The 20,098-nt window shown below is 44.8% G+C and overlaps 1 protein-coding gene across 1 annotated transcript in view; it reads left to right on the top strand.

The window, feature by feature from the left end:
* Positions 1 to 19,725, top strand: part of LOC308286179 (deubiquitinating protein VCPIP1-like) — a gene marked incomplete at its 3' end in the record, with an annotated part of 38,218 nt that extends 18,493 nt beyond the window's left edge. Inside the window, exons 11-16 of the mRNA XM_080727135.1 lie at positions 945 to 1,115; positions 8,191 to 8,616; positions 9,473 to 9,638; positions 15,797 to 15,883; positions 17,359 to 17,639; positions 18,988 to 19,725. Of these exons, the coding sequence (XP_080583261.1) occupies positions 945 to 1,115; positions 8,191 to 8,616; positions 9,473 to 9,638; positions 15,797 to 15,883; positions 17,359 to 17,639; positions 18,988 to 19,725 (1,869 nt within the window). The remainder of the gene's footprint in view (positions 1 to 944; positions 1,116 to 8,190; positions 8,617 to 9,472; positions 9,639 to 15,796; positions 15,884 to 17,358; positions 17,640 to 18,987) is intronic.
* Positions 19,726 to 20,098: the final 373 nt, after the last annotated feature.

The raw sequence follows: 20,098 nt of genomic DNA, 5'->3' as shown, positions 1-20,098 counted from the left end.
CATTGGCAGGCCTAAAATAGTAATAATAACACAATTAGGCCATAAATGTGCAATTATGCAACTGGAGACATTATATTACCTTTTATTACCCAATAAATAAATAAAGAATGTTTAAAAATAATGTGTGTATATAATAAAAAATAAAAAAAAATCTCTATTCGGTTTCGGCTAAAAAAATGTGTTTTTAACCATTTTGGAACCGAAATAGGAACCGTTAGGAATCGGAACCGATAAGCAGAACCGGAACCGGAACCGGAATCGTAAAAATCCAAACGATACCCATCCCTAATCGTGACCCAAGTATCTTGATACGTATTGCATCGCAAGATTCTTGCCAATATCCACCCCTACATAACACACTGCTGAATTCAGTGATTGGCCAATCACAATCTAGCAAGTCGTGTACTAAACAATGTTAATTACATGCACTGATGGGATATGGACCCAATGTATTTGACCATGGACCCCCATCTAAACGTATTTAGTTCCAGGGACCCCGGGAAACAACGATTTGAGTTACAAACGTTTGCTTTAAAAAAGAATACTGTATATTTTCAAAGATTAGCAAAACCGCACTATGACCTGTAGATCTGCTATCGTTGAACAGCCAAAGTGTAACCCATTCAGAACGGGTACACATTATAATGTATCGTTATTTTATGCTTTAACTATTGAAAAATAGCAGATATACAATCTGCTATTCACGGACCCCCCCCCCATCTCAAAATATTTAGTTCCAGGGACCCCCCAGAAGCAGAATTTGAGTTACAAACGTTCGCTTTAAAAAAATATATATATTCAAAGATTTGCACACATTTTCATGACTTTTTCAAAAATAGCAGATCTACAAGTGAGCTTGTATATCTGCCATTTTTCACTGGTTAAAGCATTCAACAATTCTAGGCCTAAATGGGTTAAATATAAATAATAATACCAATCCTCAGGGTTCGAGTGACAGCCAGCCGCCGCCCACTAAGATCATCCTGACGGGTCAGAAGTCCAAGACCCTCCACAAGGAGGAGCTGACCATGAGCCGCGCAGAGCGCAGCCTGCAGCACAGCATCAGTGAACAGGCCCCACTCGGCCAGAGAAGGCTCACTGACCGCCTCAAACAGGTGAGGGAGAGATGATGTGTTTAACCTTACTGTATGTATAAGAACAGCATCAGTGAGCAGGCCCCGCTCGGCCAGAGAAGGCTCACTGACCGCCTCAAACAGGTGAGGGAGAGATGATGTGTTTAACCTTACTGTATGTATAAGAACAGCATCAGTGAGCAGGCCCCGCTCGGCCAGAGAAGGCTCACTGACCGCCTCAAACAGGTGAGGGAGAGATGATGTGTTTAACCTTACTGTATGTATAAGAACAGCATCAGTGAGCAGGCCCCGCTCGGCCAGAGAAGGCTCACTGACCGCCTCAAACAGGTGAGGGAGAGATGATGTGTTTAACCTTACTGTATGTATAAGAACAGCATCAGTGAGCAGGCCCCGCTCGGCCAGAGAAGGCTCACTGACCGCCTCAAACAGGTGAGGGAGAGATGATGTGTTTAACCTTATGTATAAGAACAGCATCAGTGAACAGGCCCCGCTCGGCCAGAGAAGGCTCACTGACCGACTCAAACAGGTGAGGGAGAGATGATGTGTTTAACCTTACTGTATAAGCACAGCATCGGCCAGAGAAGGCTCACTGACCGACTCAAACAGGTGAGGGAGAGATGATGTGTTTAACCTTACTGTATGTATAAGAACAGCATCAGTGAACAGGCCCCGCTCGGCCAGAGAAGGCTCACTGACCGCCTCAAACAGGTGAGGGAGAGATGATGTGTTTAACCTTACTGTATGTATAAGAACAGCTCGGCCAGAGAAGGCTCACAGACCGACTCAAACAGGTGAGGGAGAGATGATGTGTTTAACCTTAACCTTACTGTATGTATAAGAACAGCATCAGTGAACAGGCCCCGCTCGGCCAGAGAAGGCTCACTGACCGCCTCAAACAGGTGAGGGAGAGATGATGTGTTTAACCTTACTGTATGTATAAGAACAGCTCGGCCAGAGAAGGCTCACAGACCGACTCAAACAGGTGAGGGAGAGATGATGTGTTTAACCTTACTGTATGTATAAGAACAGCATCAGTGAACAGGCCCCGCTCGGCCAGAGAAGGCTCACAGACCGCCTCAAACAGGTGAGGAAGAGATAATGTGTTTAACTTTATGTATAAGAACAGCATCAGTGAGCAGGCCCCGCTCGGCCAGAGAAGGCTCACTGACCGACTCAAACAGGTGAGGGAGAGATGATGTGTTTAACCTTACTGTATGTATAAGAACAGCATCAGTGAACAGGCCCCACTCGGCCAGAGAAGGCTCACAGACCGACTCAAACAGGTGAGGGAGAGATGATGTGTTTAACCTTACTGTATGTATAAGAACAGCTCGGCCAGAGAAGGCTCACAGACCGACTCAAACAGGTGAGGGAGAGATGATGTGTTTAACCTTACTGTATGTATAAGAACAGCTCGGCCAGAGAAGGCTCACAGACCGACTCAAACAGGTGAGGGAGAGATGATGTGTTTAACCTTACTGTATGTATAAGAACAGCATCAGTGAACAGGCCCCACTCGGCCAGAGAAGGCTCACAGACCGACTCAAACAGGTGAGGGAGAGATGATGTGTTTAACCTTACTGTATGTATAAGAACAGCTCGGCCAGAGAAGGCTCACAGACCGACTCAAACAGGTGAGGGAGAGATGATGTGTTTAACCTTACTGTATGTATAAGAACAGCTCGGCCAGAGAAGGCTCACAGACCGACTCAAACAGGTGAGGGAGAGATGATGTGTTTAACCTTACTGTATGTATAAGAACAGCATCAGTGAACAGGCCCCGCTCGGCCAGAGAAGGCTCACTGACCGACTCAAACAGGTGAGGAAGGGATGTGTTTAACCTTATGTATAATAGTCAGGGGAAATTATCAGAATACCTGTCAAATCTGGGAATACATTCCTTACCAAACAATTTCTTCACCACTGTGTTGGTAAAGGTGTCTAGCAACATATCAATCAAAGATTGAAATTCAACATCCCTAGGAGAATCTTTGTCAGCTAGGGTAATTCTGGGTCTCATTCACTTACTATACACTATACTATAAGGGAAAAGATCACTCCCAAAAATATGCTTTTAGTGGGATGTGAGGGGTCTAACTAGGTGTTTTCCTTGGGCCAAAAATGGACCCCATACACCTTGTGAAAAGTGATGACTCATCACTAAACCATCGTTTTTTTGGGTCCGTTTTTAGCCCAATGAATGTTTTTCGTGCAAAAAAAAACAAAACAAAAGTTGCAATGGATTCAAAATAATTAAAAACACTTAGGGTGCGTTCGGAAACCCGCACCGAGTGTGTGCTCGGTGTAGTGAGTGCAGTGGGCGTGACGTTGGAGAGTGCGTTCAGTGTGGCTTATTTACGAACGACCAGTTTTAACAGGGAGCTGTGTGCTTTTTCACTCTGAACTCTGAAGGCAAACTTTCTGAAAAGCAGCAGTTGCTAAGTATGCTAACGTAACATTGACATTGAAAGGAGATGTAATTAATAGCATTGGCATACCTGCTGTTAGTTTACACGTTAATGTGTGTGAAACTATCAAGGCCAAACGACCAATTAAGCTGCAAATGCTGCATTTTGCGGTAATTTCCTCCATTGTTAACAGCTGAGAAGCGTTCGAGACATGGCTATGAAAACCAACCAATCAGAACACCGAACCACCGCACCAAACCGCCTAACCCCATCTTCTGAGTAGGGTTGGTGAGTGCGTGCACTCAACACACCAGTGCGCCGCGCACTGGATTTCCGAACGACAACGCACCAAGTGCACCTAACCAGTAAGACTCCCTAATCGGGAGATAAGCGACCGTTGGTCGCTTATCTCCACAAATAGGCCAAAAGTTTGTTTTACCAATTATTACACTCTATGTGAACATTTACATCAACAAATCCCAAGTACTATGCAGAACGACCCATTTCAAGTTTTTAATGTACAACAATATTTAGAAAATAGGTCTACAAGCTGACAGTCCTCGTCCCTTATATTCCCATAGGTTATATGGAGATCTCAGTGTTTGTCAGTCCTTGTTCATTTATGCCCATATATGGACATCTCTATATCTACTGTAACAGTCCTTGTCCCTTTATGCCCATATATGGAGATCTCTTAACTGTAAGTCCTTGTCCCTTTTATGCCCATATATGGATATTCCTGATGTCATCAGTATATGAACATATATGGGCTTTCTGATATGCCCATATATGGAGATCTCTTAACTGTAAGCCCTTGTCCCTTTTATGCCCATATATGGATATCCCTGATGTCATCCGTATATGCCCATATATGGGCTTTCTAATATGCCCATATATGGAGATCTCTGTATCTCCATATATGGGTATAAAAGGATACTTCAGGTCTGACATCAGGTTTGTTTATATTGGGTTGCTAGGTTTGACATCACAAACTCTATGGGCCATCTGACCTAGAAATCTATATTTGGGCATAGATGACTCATCGTGACCTCATCACACGTCGACCGCACGTGTGACGTGCGGTCGACCGCACGTGTGACCGACGGACGGCCGGTGGAGGTTTTCATACTAAACTGCGACCTTACGGTCGCAATAAACGAACGACAACATGGCACACCAGTGTGTTGAGTGCGCATTTCCGAACACGCCCTTAGTTAGACCCCTAACATCCCACTTAAAGCATATTTTGGGGAGTAATTGTTTCTCTTATTGCGACCGTCAGGGAGCAGTTTACTATGAAAACCTCCACCGGCCGTCCGTCCGCCCGTCCGTCCGTCCGTCCGTCGGTCACACGTCACACCTTTGCCCTGCTCATATCTCCGCATCAGTATGACATCACACCACATGTGTACACAAACCTTTGTGTACGTTGCTGTGGCAACAGTCTGTTGTTGCTGGTCTGTTAGTGTACGTTAGCAACCACCTTAGCAACCATGGTTTTACCCTAGCAACCAACTGTTTACCCTAGCAACCAACTGTTTACCATAGCAACCATGTTTTTTTTACCCTAGCAACCAACTGTTTACCATAGCAACCAGATACGCAGAGCAGGGATCTCCATATATGGGCATAAACAGGTGACATCACACTGATGTCAGATACTCAGAGCAGGGATTTCTCCATAATATATGGGCATAAAAGGGATTCTGTTAGGGATCTCCATATATGGGCATAAAAGGGATTCTGTTAGGGATCTCCATATATGGGCATACAAGGGATTCTGTTAGGGATCTCCATATATGGGCATAAAAGGGATTCTGTTAGGGATCTCCATATATGGGCATAAAAGGGATTCTGTTAGGGATCTCCATATATGGGCATAAAAGGGATTCTGTTAGGGATCTCCATATATGGGCATAAAAGAGATTCTGTTAGCTGTTAGTGATCTCCATATATGGGCATAAAAGGGATGCTGTTAGGGATCTCCATATATGGGCATAAAAGGAATTCTGGGCATAAAAGGGATTGTATCCCAGATGATGCCCTGTTAGGAGATCCACACTAACAGAATCCATATATGGTCCTACCGACAGCTGCTATAAGCCAACCCTGGCGATAAGGTCTGAGTCGAAGAAATGCTTCTTTCCTGGCAAGAATTGCCCCTTTATACTGTAGGGCTCGTTTGTGTATTGTATGACATCACGCCACATCATCGGCTGAGGACTGTGTGATGTCATCATATCTCCATATATGGAGACATAAGTTGCTCATGCCCAAATATGGGCTGGTGAGGTCAGACTTAGTGTGATGCGTAGGTTATCTCCATATATGGAGATTCAACTTCAATGAGTAACCATGGCAAACTGTCAACTGCCCGTATGTCTTGATAATTGGTAAAACAAACTTTTGGCCTATTTGTGGAGATAAGCGACCAACGGTCGCTTATCTCCCGATTAGGGAGTCTTACTGGTAGTATAGTGTATAGTAAGTGAATGAGACCCAGAATTACCCTAGCTGTCAAAGATTTTCCTAGGGATGTTGAATTTCAATCTTTGTTAGATATGTTACTAGACACCTTTACCAACACAGTGGTGAAGACATTGTTTGGTAAGGAATTTATTCCCAGGTTTTATTAAAATCCCCTGACTATAAGCACAGCAGGCCCCGCTCGGCCAGAGAAGGCTCACAGACCGACTCAAACAGGTGAGGAAGAGATGATGAGGCTGCACATGTATTAACCTTTAACTACACACTAAAAGTTAGGAGACTTGACTTCGGTCCATCATATCTCCTTTTTAACTCATTGAGTGCCTATCCCGAATTAGTTCGGGATATATTATCGCATCCCAGAGTGCCTATCCCGAACTAGTTCGGGATATAAAAAAGAAAAAAAAGAAAAACATTTTTTTTTTTTTTAAACATTTTTTTTGAATTTTTTTTTTTGGACCCCATCAAATCTAGTGAACATGATTTCAATCGCGATTTTGCATGTTCCACCCCCATACAACCCCATCTAACATACAGGGCAGCCATGTTTGTTTACATAACATGTAAAACATAATGGCGATTATCTCAAGAATGCCTGAACGGATTTCCAATCGGATCTTTTTGTTTGAAAGCTGTGAACAAACTGCACAAATCCACTCCAATGCAATCCAGGATTGCATTGGATTTTTTAGAGCTCATTCTTCTCTGTTTTTTTCCCATGCATGAGGTGTGCAAGGTTTAATCATGGCTAAGTTGACGAAAATAAGGCTTCTAAAATGCTTGGTAGCCAATAGCTAACTTCAAGCTAACTTCATCCTCTTCCTGTACATGCACAAAGGAAAGTGTTCAGGCAAGTCATGGCTGCAGGGCTTCTGCATATACCAGCATATCTCTATGGGATTTTCTATGGCCACTGGGCGCCCTCTAGTGGTGACTAGGGTGGCACTAAATGAGTTAATAATACCAATTGGTATTAGTCTACTTGCCAGCCCATAGAGCCCCATTGTGAACCCGGACATATTGAGTACACCAAGGTTTTATGTTATAAATGTTGAGTAAGGGTCCCCATCATGTAGAAACTGCCGGATGCTAACTTGCATATGTTGAGCAATTTTCATAATATAATTAGCTTTAATTAGCATAATCCCCTATAATAATGGATAATATGTCAAAAACTGATTGGCCGATTTGAACAATATTGGAGTGGTTTTGGGGGTTATTGAGGATGCTGAATCCATTTTCTAAATTCAAAATGGCCGTTTTAAACTGGAAATGGCCTTATAGCAACTTAAAGTGGGGTGATTTTGATACTTTTTTATGTTGTATATGGCCATTTCCGGTTTAAAACGGCCATTTTGAATTTAGAAAATGTCAGAAATGGATTCAGCATTCTCAATAACCCCCAAAACCACTCCAATATTGTTCAAATCAGCCAATCAGTTTTTGACATATTATCCATTATTATGGGGGATTATGCTAAATAAATCGAATTATGCAAATTATGAAAATTGCTCAACACATGCAAGTTAGCATCCGGCAGTTTCTAAATGCTGGGAACCCATACTCAACATTTCTAACATAAAACCTTGGTGTACTCAATATGCCAGGGTTCAGATTCTGGCAAGTGGACTATATTGTGTTTTGTATCATTTTTATCGTTGATTAGTCGCCTTTACAACAAGGTACAGCTTGTAAGAATCGAGCATTTGTTTAACAGTTCTACTGCCATATTTATTATTTATTTATTTGTGCTGGTGCCATCAAAAAGTAGCTTACCTTTGCGATGTTATAGAACATTTTCTATGGATGATTTCCAAACATTTCAGTGGACACATATATGTGTACTGTAGCCAAACTGACGGCAGGGGGCAGCCTTATGCAATGAATGGATGTGAAATGGCCCTCCCCTCTTTCTGTCATTCAGAGCATAGAAATGCATAATCTAGATCAGGTCCACAGAACAGCCAGGAAGTGAATTGGACATCATTGATGTTTACGTGTGGTGGAGATTTGAAAGCAGCATTACAGGAGATGTTTTTTACTGTACACACCCGTGCGACCCCTCATCAGCTTACAGTCATCAGACAAGGTAAAAGAACGGCCGTTCGTATTGGCAACGCGCCGCCGTCAGAATTGGGACGAGCGTTAACGTTCGAAGCCGTAAAAGAGTTGATTGCCTCATTGATTTCTCATCAATCCAGAATTCAACGACGCAGGACGAGAACAAGAACCGCCCGGCGTCGCCCGGAGGAGGGAAAGGTTCTCCAGAAACAACGACGACCACGCCCACTTCCTCCTCCTCCCCTGCCCCGGCCACGCCCACCAAGCACTCGTCTCCGTCGTCCAATCAGGAGAAGAAGATCCGTGTGAGCACCAGCGACGGGCGGCAGGCCACGCTGACGCTGTCCCAGCGCGTCACCTTCTCTGAGCTGCAGCGCGCCGTGTGGGCGCAGCTGGCCGTGCCGCCGCAGCGCCAGTGCATCCGCCACGGCTTCCCGCCGCGCGAGCTGCTGGCCCCGCCCCCCGGTCAGGAGAACGAGCCGCTGGCCGCCCTGCAGCACGGAGACCGTGTCACCGTGGAGATACTGAGGGGCGGAGCCGCAGAGGAGAAGGACCTCCCCTCCAAGGTTGGTAGAGTTAAACTAAATAAATGTATTTATAGTTCAGTATAGAGTTCTCAACGGGCCTGAAAATTAAGGCCCGGCCCTAACTGGGCAGGCCTGAGGCCCTACCCTACCCTACTAGTTAGCATACATTTTAGGCCCTACCCGGCCCGAAAACGTCGGGTCGGGTATGGTCAAATGCATTTGGGTCCCCATCCGGAATAAAGGGGGGTACACTACATTTACTATAATACAAAAAGATATTATTGAACTCAAGTCTCCATGGCGTGAGTTAAGCAATAGAAAAAAATGTCATTTTGGGGGTGAACTACTCCTTTAAGAATGCTATCTTTTGAGTTTTGATTACACTATTAGCCTTATTCACGGCCCGCCCACCTACTTCCGTTTCTCAGTTTTCCCCGGGTGCTGACTTCAATTTAGAAGGGGAAACTATACTGGACTTAAAGCCAACACATCGTTATTTCTAACAGTAAAGTAAATTATAGTGCTTTGTGCCGTTTAGTATCTTGTGTTCTTGATCATGCTAGCCGTATTTTATACTTTACTATTCGGAAATTGCATTAAATTTGCGATTTCTGTGCTAACTCCATAGGCTATGGTAGGATTTACCCCTTCAAAACGGGACTTCAGCACCCGGGGGATGCTGAGTGGGCGGGTCGTGAATAGGGCTAATAGGCCTTTTTTTTAATCCTGCACTTGATAAATAACCTAAAGTATGAAGAAAAAGCTCAAACACTACACTAACACTAAAACTAATAGAAATTGAACTAAAACCCAGCGAACATGAAAACCAATAAACACTAGCAAACCCGTTTTCTCCCAAACTATCCTGACCTTGCTCCTCCCCTCCTCTCACCAGCATCAGCAGGAGAAGACCCAGGCCCCGCCTACGGCCGAGGCCCCGCCCCTTCGCACCACTGGCTCCGCCCTGCTGAAGGGTGAGGGGGAGGGGCTGGGCGGCAGAGAGCTGCAGGACAGCATCGACCTGGAGATCTCCTCCCTGTGTCTGCTGGCCACCCTGATGGGTGAGTTAATGAATGTGTCTGCTGGTCACCCTGATGGGTGAGTTAATTAATGTGTCTGCTGGCCACCCTGATGGGTGAGTTAATGAATGTGTCTGCTGGCCACCCTGATGGGTGAGTTAATGAATGTGTCTGCTGGCCACCCTGATGGGTGAGTTAATTAACGTGTCTGCTGCTCACCCTGATGGGTGAGTTAATTAATGTGTCTGCTGGCCACCCTGATGGGTGAGTTAATGAATGTGTCTGCTGGTCACCCTGATGGGTGAGTTAATGAACGTGTCTGCTGGCCACCCTGATGGGTGAGTTAATTAATGTGTCTGCTGGCCACCCTGATGGGTGAGTTAATGAACGTGTCTGCTGGCCACCCTGATGGGTGAGTTAATTAATGTGTCTGCTGGCCACCCTGATGGGTGAGTTAATTAATGTGTCTGCTGGCCACCCTGATGGGTGAGTCCAAAAAAATCACACCTGTGTGAAGTGAGCGGTAGGGATGGGTATCGTTCACCTTTGAACCGATACCATACCTTTTTCGATACCTGGGAATCGATACGATACCTTTTTCGATGCCCTTTTCAATTTTATTTTATTTATTATTATTATAATTATTATTTTAGTTTTTTTATGGGCTATTTTACACACCACCAGTCATGTCATTACGTGCGCATCCCGCATCAAAAACTCATTCAAGTCACCCAGGGACTCATTCATGTCATGGTCCTGGGGTCCCAGGGATGCGCCTCCATTGGAGTCCATGTTAAAATAATTTACCGCGTCGCGGTAAAATATTTTTTTTCCCACAGACACCACCATTGTTCATGGGTGAAAGCATCCTACTTTACCCTACGTTAACACAAATAAAATCCACGTAGAAAGTCTTTAACAGGCGATAGAAACGTCAATGTTTTGATTCCACCGACGTCCGACGCCATTTTGCGCACGTAAACTTTATATTGAGGACTCATAAAACTTTTCTGGGACCCATTTGAATGACCACCTGTGGGTCCCGGGACCCATTACATTTAAAACCTAGTAACATCACTGCACCACAATAGGTTATTAAGACAGTTATTCAGCCATTTTCATGTCAAGTAGGCCTGGTAGTAGAGTAGTTTGCTATGTACAGTATAACTATAGTGTTTGTCTACAATAGAATACTGTATACACAGAAAGAGTAGAGACTTCACTCTCGCTGCTGCGGGAGAGATGGAGAGCAGAGGTGATGATGATGATGATGATGATCACACAGTGTGGCGGAGCAGAGAGTATAGACGTTGGATAATCATCATAATAATAAACATTATAGGCTATTGTCGGCTATTTTCCACAGTAACGAGTGTAGCCTACTAAAGCAGTCATTAAACTTTCAGTAGCCCAACTGTTACAGATGCGACCGACCAGGGGTGCGTTCCAGAGTATCGAAACGAGGTATCGTTTGTTTTTACGCGAACCGATACTCGATAGTATCGACGTCATGCGATCGATACCATTAAAAGTATCGGTGACGATACCCAACCCTAGTGAGCGGTGGATCAAACATGACACTTGTGCTTGTCTCATTGTATGGGCCGTTCTGTCTGTGACCTCAGCTGTGGTGACGTCGCTCTCTGTGTACTTTCTATGATTTTAGTCTTGTGCTCATACAGACATTGTTCTCATACAGACATTGGGACCTGAACACAAAGCCAGGCGTAGGAGCGGTTAGCACCACTCAAAAAGAAAGATAGAAATTCTATCAAGTAGAATGTAGCCTAATGCATGTTAAGGATCCCTAGAATTATATGTATTTGACCGCAGACCCCCATCTCAAAATATTTTGTTCCAGGGACCCCCCCAGAAGCAAAGATTTGAGTTAAAAATGTTCTCTTTAAAATAATATACAGTAGGCCTATATTCAAAGATTTGCACAAATCTTCATATTAACTCATTGAATGCCATTTCAAGATGGCCCCCAAGTACCAGACTGCCACTATCCTAGATTTCTAGTGCACGGATCAATTTTTAGTGCACGGATCGTGCACGCCCATGCACCATATATGCATCATATGTGTAGTACTTTTTAACAGCTTTCAAACAAAAAAATCCGCTTGGAAATCCGTTCAGGCATTCATGAGTTACAAGCCTTCAAAGTCAGACAAAACAGCCATTTTTGACATTTTGAAAGATGTGTTTGTTTGTTATGGGGCTACACATGCAATTTCACAATTGCGATCATGCCTAATACATTTGAGGCATTTTTAGAATTGTTTTTATAAAAAAAAAAATTGAATTTTTTTTTTTTTTTTTTTTTTTTCAAAATGGCTTCCAACTCGGGAAACTCGGGCTCTGGCAGCCTGGGACTACTGTAATAACTCGGGAAACTCGGGCCTTGGCAGTCAATGAGTTAAGTTACCGGTATGAGCTTTGTATTGTGATCGTAATCATTGCTCAAGATCAGTGGTTCTCAACCTTTTCAGGCCGCGACCCCCAAAATAATCATATTTTAACTGGGGACCCCTCACCCTGACGAGCACTAAGAGTTGAGGCATTACATTTTGTATAACATGGTACCATGTTATACAAAATGTAATGCCAGTTCTATTGTGAAAATAGCCGATCTACGTTGCAAGGCGTTGTGAGCATGTAGATTGGCTATTTTCACAATTTCTGCCTTTAATATTTGACAATTTGGCCAATGTTTAATTTGTCATTTTAGAAGTTTAAAAAAGGCCTTACATTGTCACTTTAGAAATGTGCAGATACACTTAAACGTAATGTTGGTTTGTTTACTGTTGTCGAGTGAGAAAACAATGTTGCACATTAAGCTCATCATCTGGGGACCCCCCAAAATAACTTGGGGACCCCCCTGGTGGTCCTGACCCATAGGTTGAGAACCACTGCTATAGAGCAGGGGTGCCCACACCTTTTTGACTGGAGAGCTACTTTTAGATTTACCTGGGGGGGCTTTGGAATAGTAGCGGCACTGGCGTTACATAATACATATAAGACAAAGGCACTTGAAATGGGAAATGGAAGTGATAGGTTTTTGGGTTCTTTGTAATGCTACTGACTTGAAACCAAAGCATTGCATTGTGTGGGTTTGCCTACTTTAGAAGCAGTGAAGGGAGCTGACAGGCAAGTCAAGTCACCTTAATTCAAGTGACAGATGCCAAAATGAGGGGTTTTGTGATTTTTGTTTATAATTATTTCCCTTTATATTAGGGGCATGTTACTGTATAGTGTATATGGTCTACCTGCACAGCCTTTGTGATCACCATCTACCTTTTGGGCATCCCTGCAGAGTGTTTGTTCAGTGCTGGTCTCCCTGTCTCTGCAGCTCTTTATAGCAGATGAGGATATGATACTGTATGATATCCTGTTCAATACAGAGAAGTCATACAGGATGCATTACAGCATCAACAGTAGAACTGGAGACGAAGAAGACATCAGAGACAAGACAATAAGACGATAAGCAGACAGAATGGAACCGTATAAACCCATTTAGAACGGGTACACATTATTGTGTATTATTATTTTATGCTTTAACTATTGAAAAATAGCAGATATACAAGCTCACAGCGCGGCACAGAGTGCTGCGCTGTGAGCTTGTAGATCTGCTATTTTTGAAAAATCGTGAAAATTAGAATTCTATAAGTGTCTTTTGAATCCTTCTAAGGTTTTTTTTAAAAACCTGTCAGCAATCTGGCCAGCCATCGTCAAAGAAAAGGTCCTTTTCACTTAACTGGAGCTCAGTTAGTCTGTTCTTGAGAGACTACTATGTCAGTGGTTCTCAAACTTTTTCATGTGAAGGACCCCCAAACTGATATTTATTTGGCCACGGACCCCCATCTTAAAACATCAGTTCCAGGGACCACCCCCAGAAGCAAAATTTTAGTTACAAACGTTCGCTTTGAAAATACATATTATCCAACGATTTGCACACATTTTCACAACTTTTTCAAAAATAGCAGATCTACAAGCTAGTGCCGCGCTGTGAGCTTTTAGATCTGCTGTTTTTCAATAGTTAAAGCATTCAATAATTCTAGGCCTGAATGGGTTAAAGTGAAGCTGTCTCTCTCCTGATTGGTTGAAACTGGTAACCCACCTGAACAAACACTCTTATTACTATCACATCATAGAATAACAACTGTTTAGTTTGAAACCCTTCAAAAAGTCTCATTTACTGCATCTTTAAAAACACAACTAGGCAGTCTGCCAGTCTGTCATCCAATTAGATAGATGTGACGGATAGCTTTACAACAGACCGTTTGGCAGGCCAGAAGGCCTTTAACATAACATAACATAACATAACATAACATAACATAACATAACATAACATAACTCCTTTCTGATATGTTGAGTTATTGTACAGCTGTGTGTGTCACTACGTTTGTGTACTCTGTAGTTACAAACCATCCACTTCAGTGCAGCGCCAACCTTTAAATAAATCTCTTGCCAGTTGACTGATATAAATGAATCACTTACAGTTTACAGTTTAGGCATTTAGCAGACACTTTTAATCCAAAGTGACTTACAATAAGCAGATAAAACATCACAATAATAAACCAGATTATATGTCAGTACATCAACAGCAATATAACAAATGCAAATGAATATCTATCTAGGAAACAATATAATGAGTCAAGGAAATAAAAGTTCTAAAAACCCTAAAAATAGATGCTAACTAGCTTCATGTATGGTCATTGAGTGTTTCAGTAGTACTAAGGGTTTAGGTGGAGTCTGAAAAGGTGAGTCTTCAGTCCACGGCGAAAGCTAGCGAGTGAGTCCGTTGTTCTAAGTGCGACAGGGAGTTTATTCCACAAGTTTGGGGCCAGGAGGGCAAACTGTCTCGGACGAGTGGATTTTTGACCTGGGTTTTTTAGCGAGGGTTCTGTCAGCATCCCTGTGTTGGCTGATCTATGTGAACGGGTGGGGGTGTAGGGGTTGATCAGGTTTTGGAGGTATGGATGAGCCATACCTTTGGCTGCTTTGAAGGTCAGCATCAGTGTTTTGTATTCAGTGCGGGCCGCAACCGGAAGCCAGTGGAGTGAGCGGAGAAGGGGAGAGACATGTGAGAACTTAGGCTGGTTGAAGACCAGTCGTGCCGTGGCATTTTGGATCAGTTCATATGTCACTCCTTTATGTTATATGGACTCAATGCAGAGTAGAATGCTTCATTTCCCTCTGAGGGATTTGTGGTCGGAGGCCTTAGGGAGACAAAGTGACAAACCCCTAGTTGACCCCTCACATCCTATTTAAATACTCAGAAAAAAAAGGTTTTTCTGGGTATTTTGAAAATTCTAATTTTCAAAATTTTTGAAAAATAGCAGATATACAAGCTCACAGCGCGGCACCGAGTGCCGCGCTGTGAGCTTGTACATCTGCTATTTAAAAAAAAAAATTGAAAATTAGAATTTTGTCCCGATTCTATAAGTGTCTTTCTATGTCAGCAATATCTGGCCAGCCATTGTCAAAGAAAAGGTCCTTTTCACTCAACTGGAGCTCAGTTAGTCTGTTCTTGAGAGACTACTATGTCAGTGGTTCTCATACTTTTCCATGTGAAGGACCCCCAAAATGATGAATATTTGGCCACGGACCCCCACCCCCTTCGCTCTAAAAATACATATAGTCAAAGATTTGCACCCATTTTCACGACTTTTTCAAAAATAGCAGATATACCCGCGCTGCAAGCTTTTTCACTGGTTAAAGCGTTCAATAATTCTAGGCCTAAATGGGTGAGTGTTAGGGGGTGAGGTGTGTGTTAGGGGGTGAGGTGAGAGTTAGGGGGTGAGGTGAGTGCTAGGGGGTGAGGTGAGTTCTAGGGGGTGAGGTGAGTGTTAGGGGGTGAGGTGAGTGCTAGGGGGTGAGGTGAGTGCTAGGGGGTGAGGTGAGTGTTAGGGGGTGAGGTGAGAGTTAGGGGGTGAGGTGAGTGTTAGGGGGTGAGGTGAGTGCTAGGGGGTGAGGTGAGAGTTAGGGGGTGAGGTGAGTGCTAGGGGGTGAGGTGAGAGTTAGGGGGTGAGGTGAGTGCTAGGGGGTGAGGTGAGAGTTAGGGGGTGAGGTGAGAGTTAGGGGGTGAGGTGAGAGTTAGGGGGTGAGGTGAGAGTTAGGGGGTGAGGTGAGTGTTAGGGGGTGAGGTGAGTGTTAGGGGGTGAGGTGCGGTGGTGACTGGTGTGTTGTATTTGCAGGTGAAGACGTGTGGTCGTATGCCAAGAAAATGCCTCACTTATTCCAGCAGGGCGGCGTGTTCTTCAACATCGTCAAGAAGGATATGGGTATGTTACACAACACTCCATATATGGGTATGTTCTCATCCTCAACCGTACACAACACTCCATATATGAGTATGTTCTCACCGTACACAACACTCCATATATGAGTATGTTCTCACCGTACACAACACTCCATATATGAGTATGTTCTCATCCTCAACCGTACACAGCACTCCATATATGGGTATGTTCTCACCGTACACAGCACTCCATATATGAGTATGTTCTCACCGTACACAACCCTCCATATATGGGTATGTTCTCTCCTCAACCGTACACAACACTCCATATATGGGTATTTTCTCATCCTCAACCTCAGCTTGTAGTTCGGCTATTTTTTGGCAAAAGAGATTTGGTAGAGTGAAAAAAGACTATCAAGTACGTATAAGTACGTTTTACCAATAGAGGGTTTAAATCATACATGGGCAACTGGCGGCCCGGGGGCCACATGCAGCCCCAAACTAAACTTAATGCGGCCCTGCAGGTTAATACTGTATCAGAATACTGAACTGATATATTGATTTTAATATATTGATTTTGATATTGATTTCAGCTGTTTCAATTACAAACATGCAAACATAACTGGCTTTAATGACTTCAGTCTATACAAGTAGCTTAACTCATTGGTTGTTTACAGCCGAGGAAACCGAAGATCTTTCTGTCTTCACTGCTGGCTTCTCCTACCTGTTATCGCGGGCACTAATCCAGTTCCCATCGTGCACGATCGGACACTGCTATGCATCGTGTGTTCGCGTATTCCACCAGCTTCTCAAATCCGTTTAAATTTTGAAAATTGATCAATCCGTTCTCCATCTGTAAGCCGTGGTGTTTCTGTTTACACAGAAAGCTAACGGGCCGGAATAAAGGACGGACCATCTGCTTCCGGTTTGCGGCCTCAATGTTAATCGGTCCGCTCCATAATGTGTCCGTGTAGAAACCGATCCCGGAGCATTAGTTCCGGCCTATTTTAGTTGGGCTTCATTAAAAAAAATATATATTAAATTAAAGCTTAATAAATCTTCGGGTTCCTCGGGCATGGCGGAGAAGCCCTACAAAGGGGTATAATTTTGGCAGCTGTTGTGTTAATGACTAGTAATAGTCTTTTTTATGTCCAATGTATTTGTATTTAAGTTCTTAAAGTTAACATAACATAAATGCTTTTAAAATTCAATAAATATTATACTTTTCAGGATTCCAATTCAAAAATGGCTAAAATAGCAGATCTACAAGCTCAAAACGCATGTAGCTTGTAGATCGGCTATGTTTGATAGTAAATGCATTGTGGCCCTCTGGATTGAGTGTGAAAATATAGTGACCCTTTCCATTATCAAAGTTGCCCACCCCTGGTTTAAGTGGTACTGGATATCAGCTTGGCAAATAAAAGGTGAATTGATCCCAGTGCATGACGGAGGACGATTTCAGGAAATCTCCACGATAGGATAACATGTCTTATGGTCCCATCCCTGTTGTGCTTGCAGGTCTGTTGGACGGTAAGCACTGCAGCCTGCCTCACCTGCTGGGCAAGACGTTTGTGTACAACGGCTCGGAGCAGCGCGTGGAGCTGTGCGTGGACGCCGTGGGACACTTCCCCGTCGGCCCCCACGTGGACGAGCTGGTGAAGGAGGCTCTGGCCGCTGACCCCGCCTCCTCGGGGCGGAGCCGCGAGGGAAGCCCCGCCCACGGCGGGGGAGGCGGGGTCCTGAGGCTGGGCAGTGGGGGCGTGGTCAGGAAGAAGGAGCAGAGCATCACCGCCTTCCAGGTAGACGTGATGATTAGAGATTTAATTTGTTAATACCTTTAGAACGGGGTGCACCTTATTGTGTATCATTATTTTATGCTTTAACTATTGAAAAATAGCAGATATACAAGCTCACAGCGCGGCACCGAGTGCCGCGCTGTGAGCTTGTCGATCTGCTATTTTTCTAAAGTTAAAGCATACAATAATGGTTAATGTGGTTAAAATCGAAGGTGACTCGGGCGCGTTCCAGGTATTTGAGAGTTAACTCATTTAGTGCCACCCCTTTCACCACTAGAGGGCGCCCAGTGGCCAGAGAAAATCCCATAGAGATATGCTGGTATATGCAGAAGCCCTGCAGCCATGACTTGCCTGAACACTTTCCTTTGTGCATGACTGCATGTACAGGAAGAGGATGAAGTTAGCTTGAAGTTAGCTATTGGCTACCAAGCATTTTAGAAGCCTTATTTTCGTCAACTTAGCCATGATTAAACCTTGCACACCTCATGCATGGGAAAAAAACAGAGAAGAATGAGCTCTGAAAAATCCAATGCAATCCTGGATTGCATTGGAGTGGATTTGTGCAGTTTGTTCACAGCTTTCAAACAAAAAAATCCGATTGGAAATCCGTTCAGGCATTCTTGAGATAATCGCCCTTATGTTTTACATGTAATGTAAACAAAAATGGCTGCCCTGTATGTTAGATGGGGTTGTATGGGGGTGGAACATGCAAAATCGCGATTGAAATCATGTTCACCAGATTTGATGGGGTCCAAAAAAAAAAAAAAAAAATTCAAAAAAAATTTTTTCAAAAAAAAAAAAAAAATTTTTTTTTTTTATCCCGAACTTGTTCGGGATAGGCACCCTGTGATACGATCATATATCCCGAACTAATTCGGGATAGGCACTCAATGAGTTAATACCTTCCAGGTAGACATGATGATTAGAGATTTAATTTGTTAATACACACATGACATGTATTCTGTTATGACAGAAGTTATGCATCATGGCCATAATTAAGTTAACTTTAGGGATTAAGTTCAGTCCAAAATTCTCTGTAAAATTCCGCCGGAAAACCATCTGGTCTCGGGCTTTTATTTGTAGCCATTAAGTTAAATGTGTCCAGAACTTCTTTTGTAAATGAGTTAAGGTATTGTCGGAGATACATTTGTTAAAATTGTATTTTCTAAGTAATGATCCAATTGTTCTTGGTTATTAGTGTATTGTAAAAAAAAAAAAAAAAAAGCTTGATGATAAGTACTTTTAAAGGTAAGAATTGATTCGAACGAAGGAGAATTTCATCCCAGAAGGCCGTCTTAACGGCGACGAATGGATCCTAGAGATTAACTCTTTACCATCCCCCTACTTCCAGGGCAAAGGTCACTCGCTGGGCAGCGGCGGCGGAGGCTCCTCCCCCCAGGAGCAGCAGCACCACCGGCCAATCACGCGGCAGCACAGCAGCGGCGTGGACCTGAGCGGCAGCGTGTCGCGGGGGGCGGAGCTGTGGCAGATCCCCGAGGAGGCGGGGGGGCTAGGGGGCGGGGCCTCCCACCACAGGGGGGAGCAGCTGGTGCGCGTGGCGCCCGGCGTGTCGTCGGCCGCCGCGTCGCGCGTCCCGCTGTCGCTGGACCCGGGCTTCGTGGAGGAGCAGCGACGGAGGCTGCTGGAGAACGTCTCCAACATCCAGGCCTCCATGGAGCGGGCCCTCAGACAGCAGCAGGAACAGGCTGGGGGTCCCCCAGCCCTCAGGCAGCAGCAGCAGCAGCAACAGGCTGGGGGTCCCCCAGCGGCGGTCGCCAGGCAACCGCGGACAGACGGGGCCGCCGACAGAGTGGCAGCTGACAGAGTGGCGGCTGAAGCCACGCCTCCTCCTCCTCCTATCAGCCAATCGGTGCCTCCTCCTCCTCCGGCGGCTGCGGCGGCGGTCTCCTCTTCCATGGACGTGTCGACGGCGTCGCTCCCTCCCTCCTCCCAAGCACAACAAGGCGGCGCCTCGGTGGCGGCGGCGAAGGAGGACGAGGAGGAGATGGAGAGCCAGGATAACGATAACGAGGAGCCGCGGAGCATCCTCGTTAGCCTGGCCGCCGCGGAGCCCATGGACCACTCCTGATCCTGGGGGGCGGGGCGGGTCGGGTCCGCGGTTCCGGTTCCGGGGCAGGGCGGGGCCTCAGTCAGGGGGTGTGAGCCAATCAGATCACAACAAGCTTTTTTGTTTGGTTTTCTTTTTGGGTTGTTTTTGTTTTACTGCATGAAGAAGTAGAATGAAGGAAGGATGGATGGATGGGTCTCCTCCTCTACGTGCGGCCGTCGACTCTCATCCCGCCGAACGAACGAACGAAGGAGCGCAGCCTGCTTTGGTTAGCAGCCGCCGCCGCTAAACGCTAAACCCCAGGGTTTGGTGCGACGCCCCTGGCTGGGAGGCAGGCAGGGAGGAGGGGCTAGCGGGAGGTTTAAGGTTCTACTGGGACGCGTCGTGGTGATGT

The sequence above is a fragment of the Nannobrachium achirus genome, assembly GCF_963921795.1.
Source record: "Nannobrachium achirus genome assembly, chromosome: 5".
NCBI classification, from domain to species: Eukaryota; Metazoa; Chordata; class Actinopteri; order Myctophiformes; family Myctophidae; genus Nannobrachium; species Nannobrachium achirus.
This window is presented reverse-complemented; position numbering and strand designations above follow the sequence as displayed.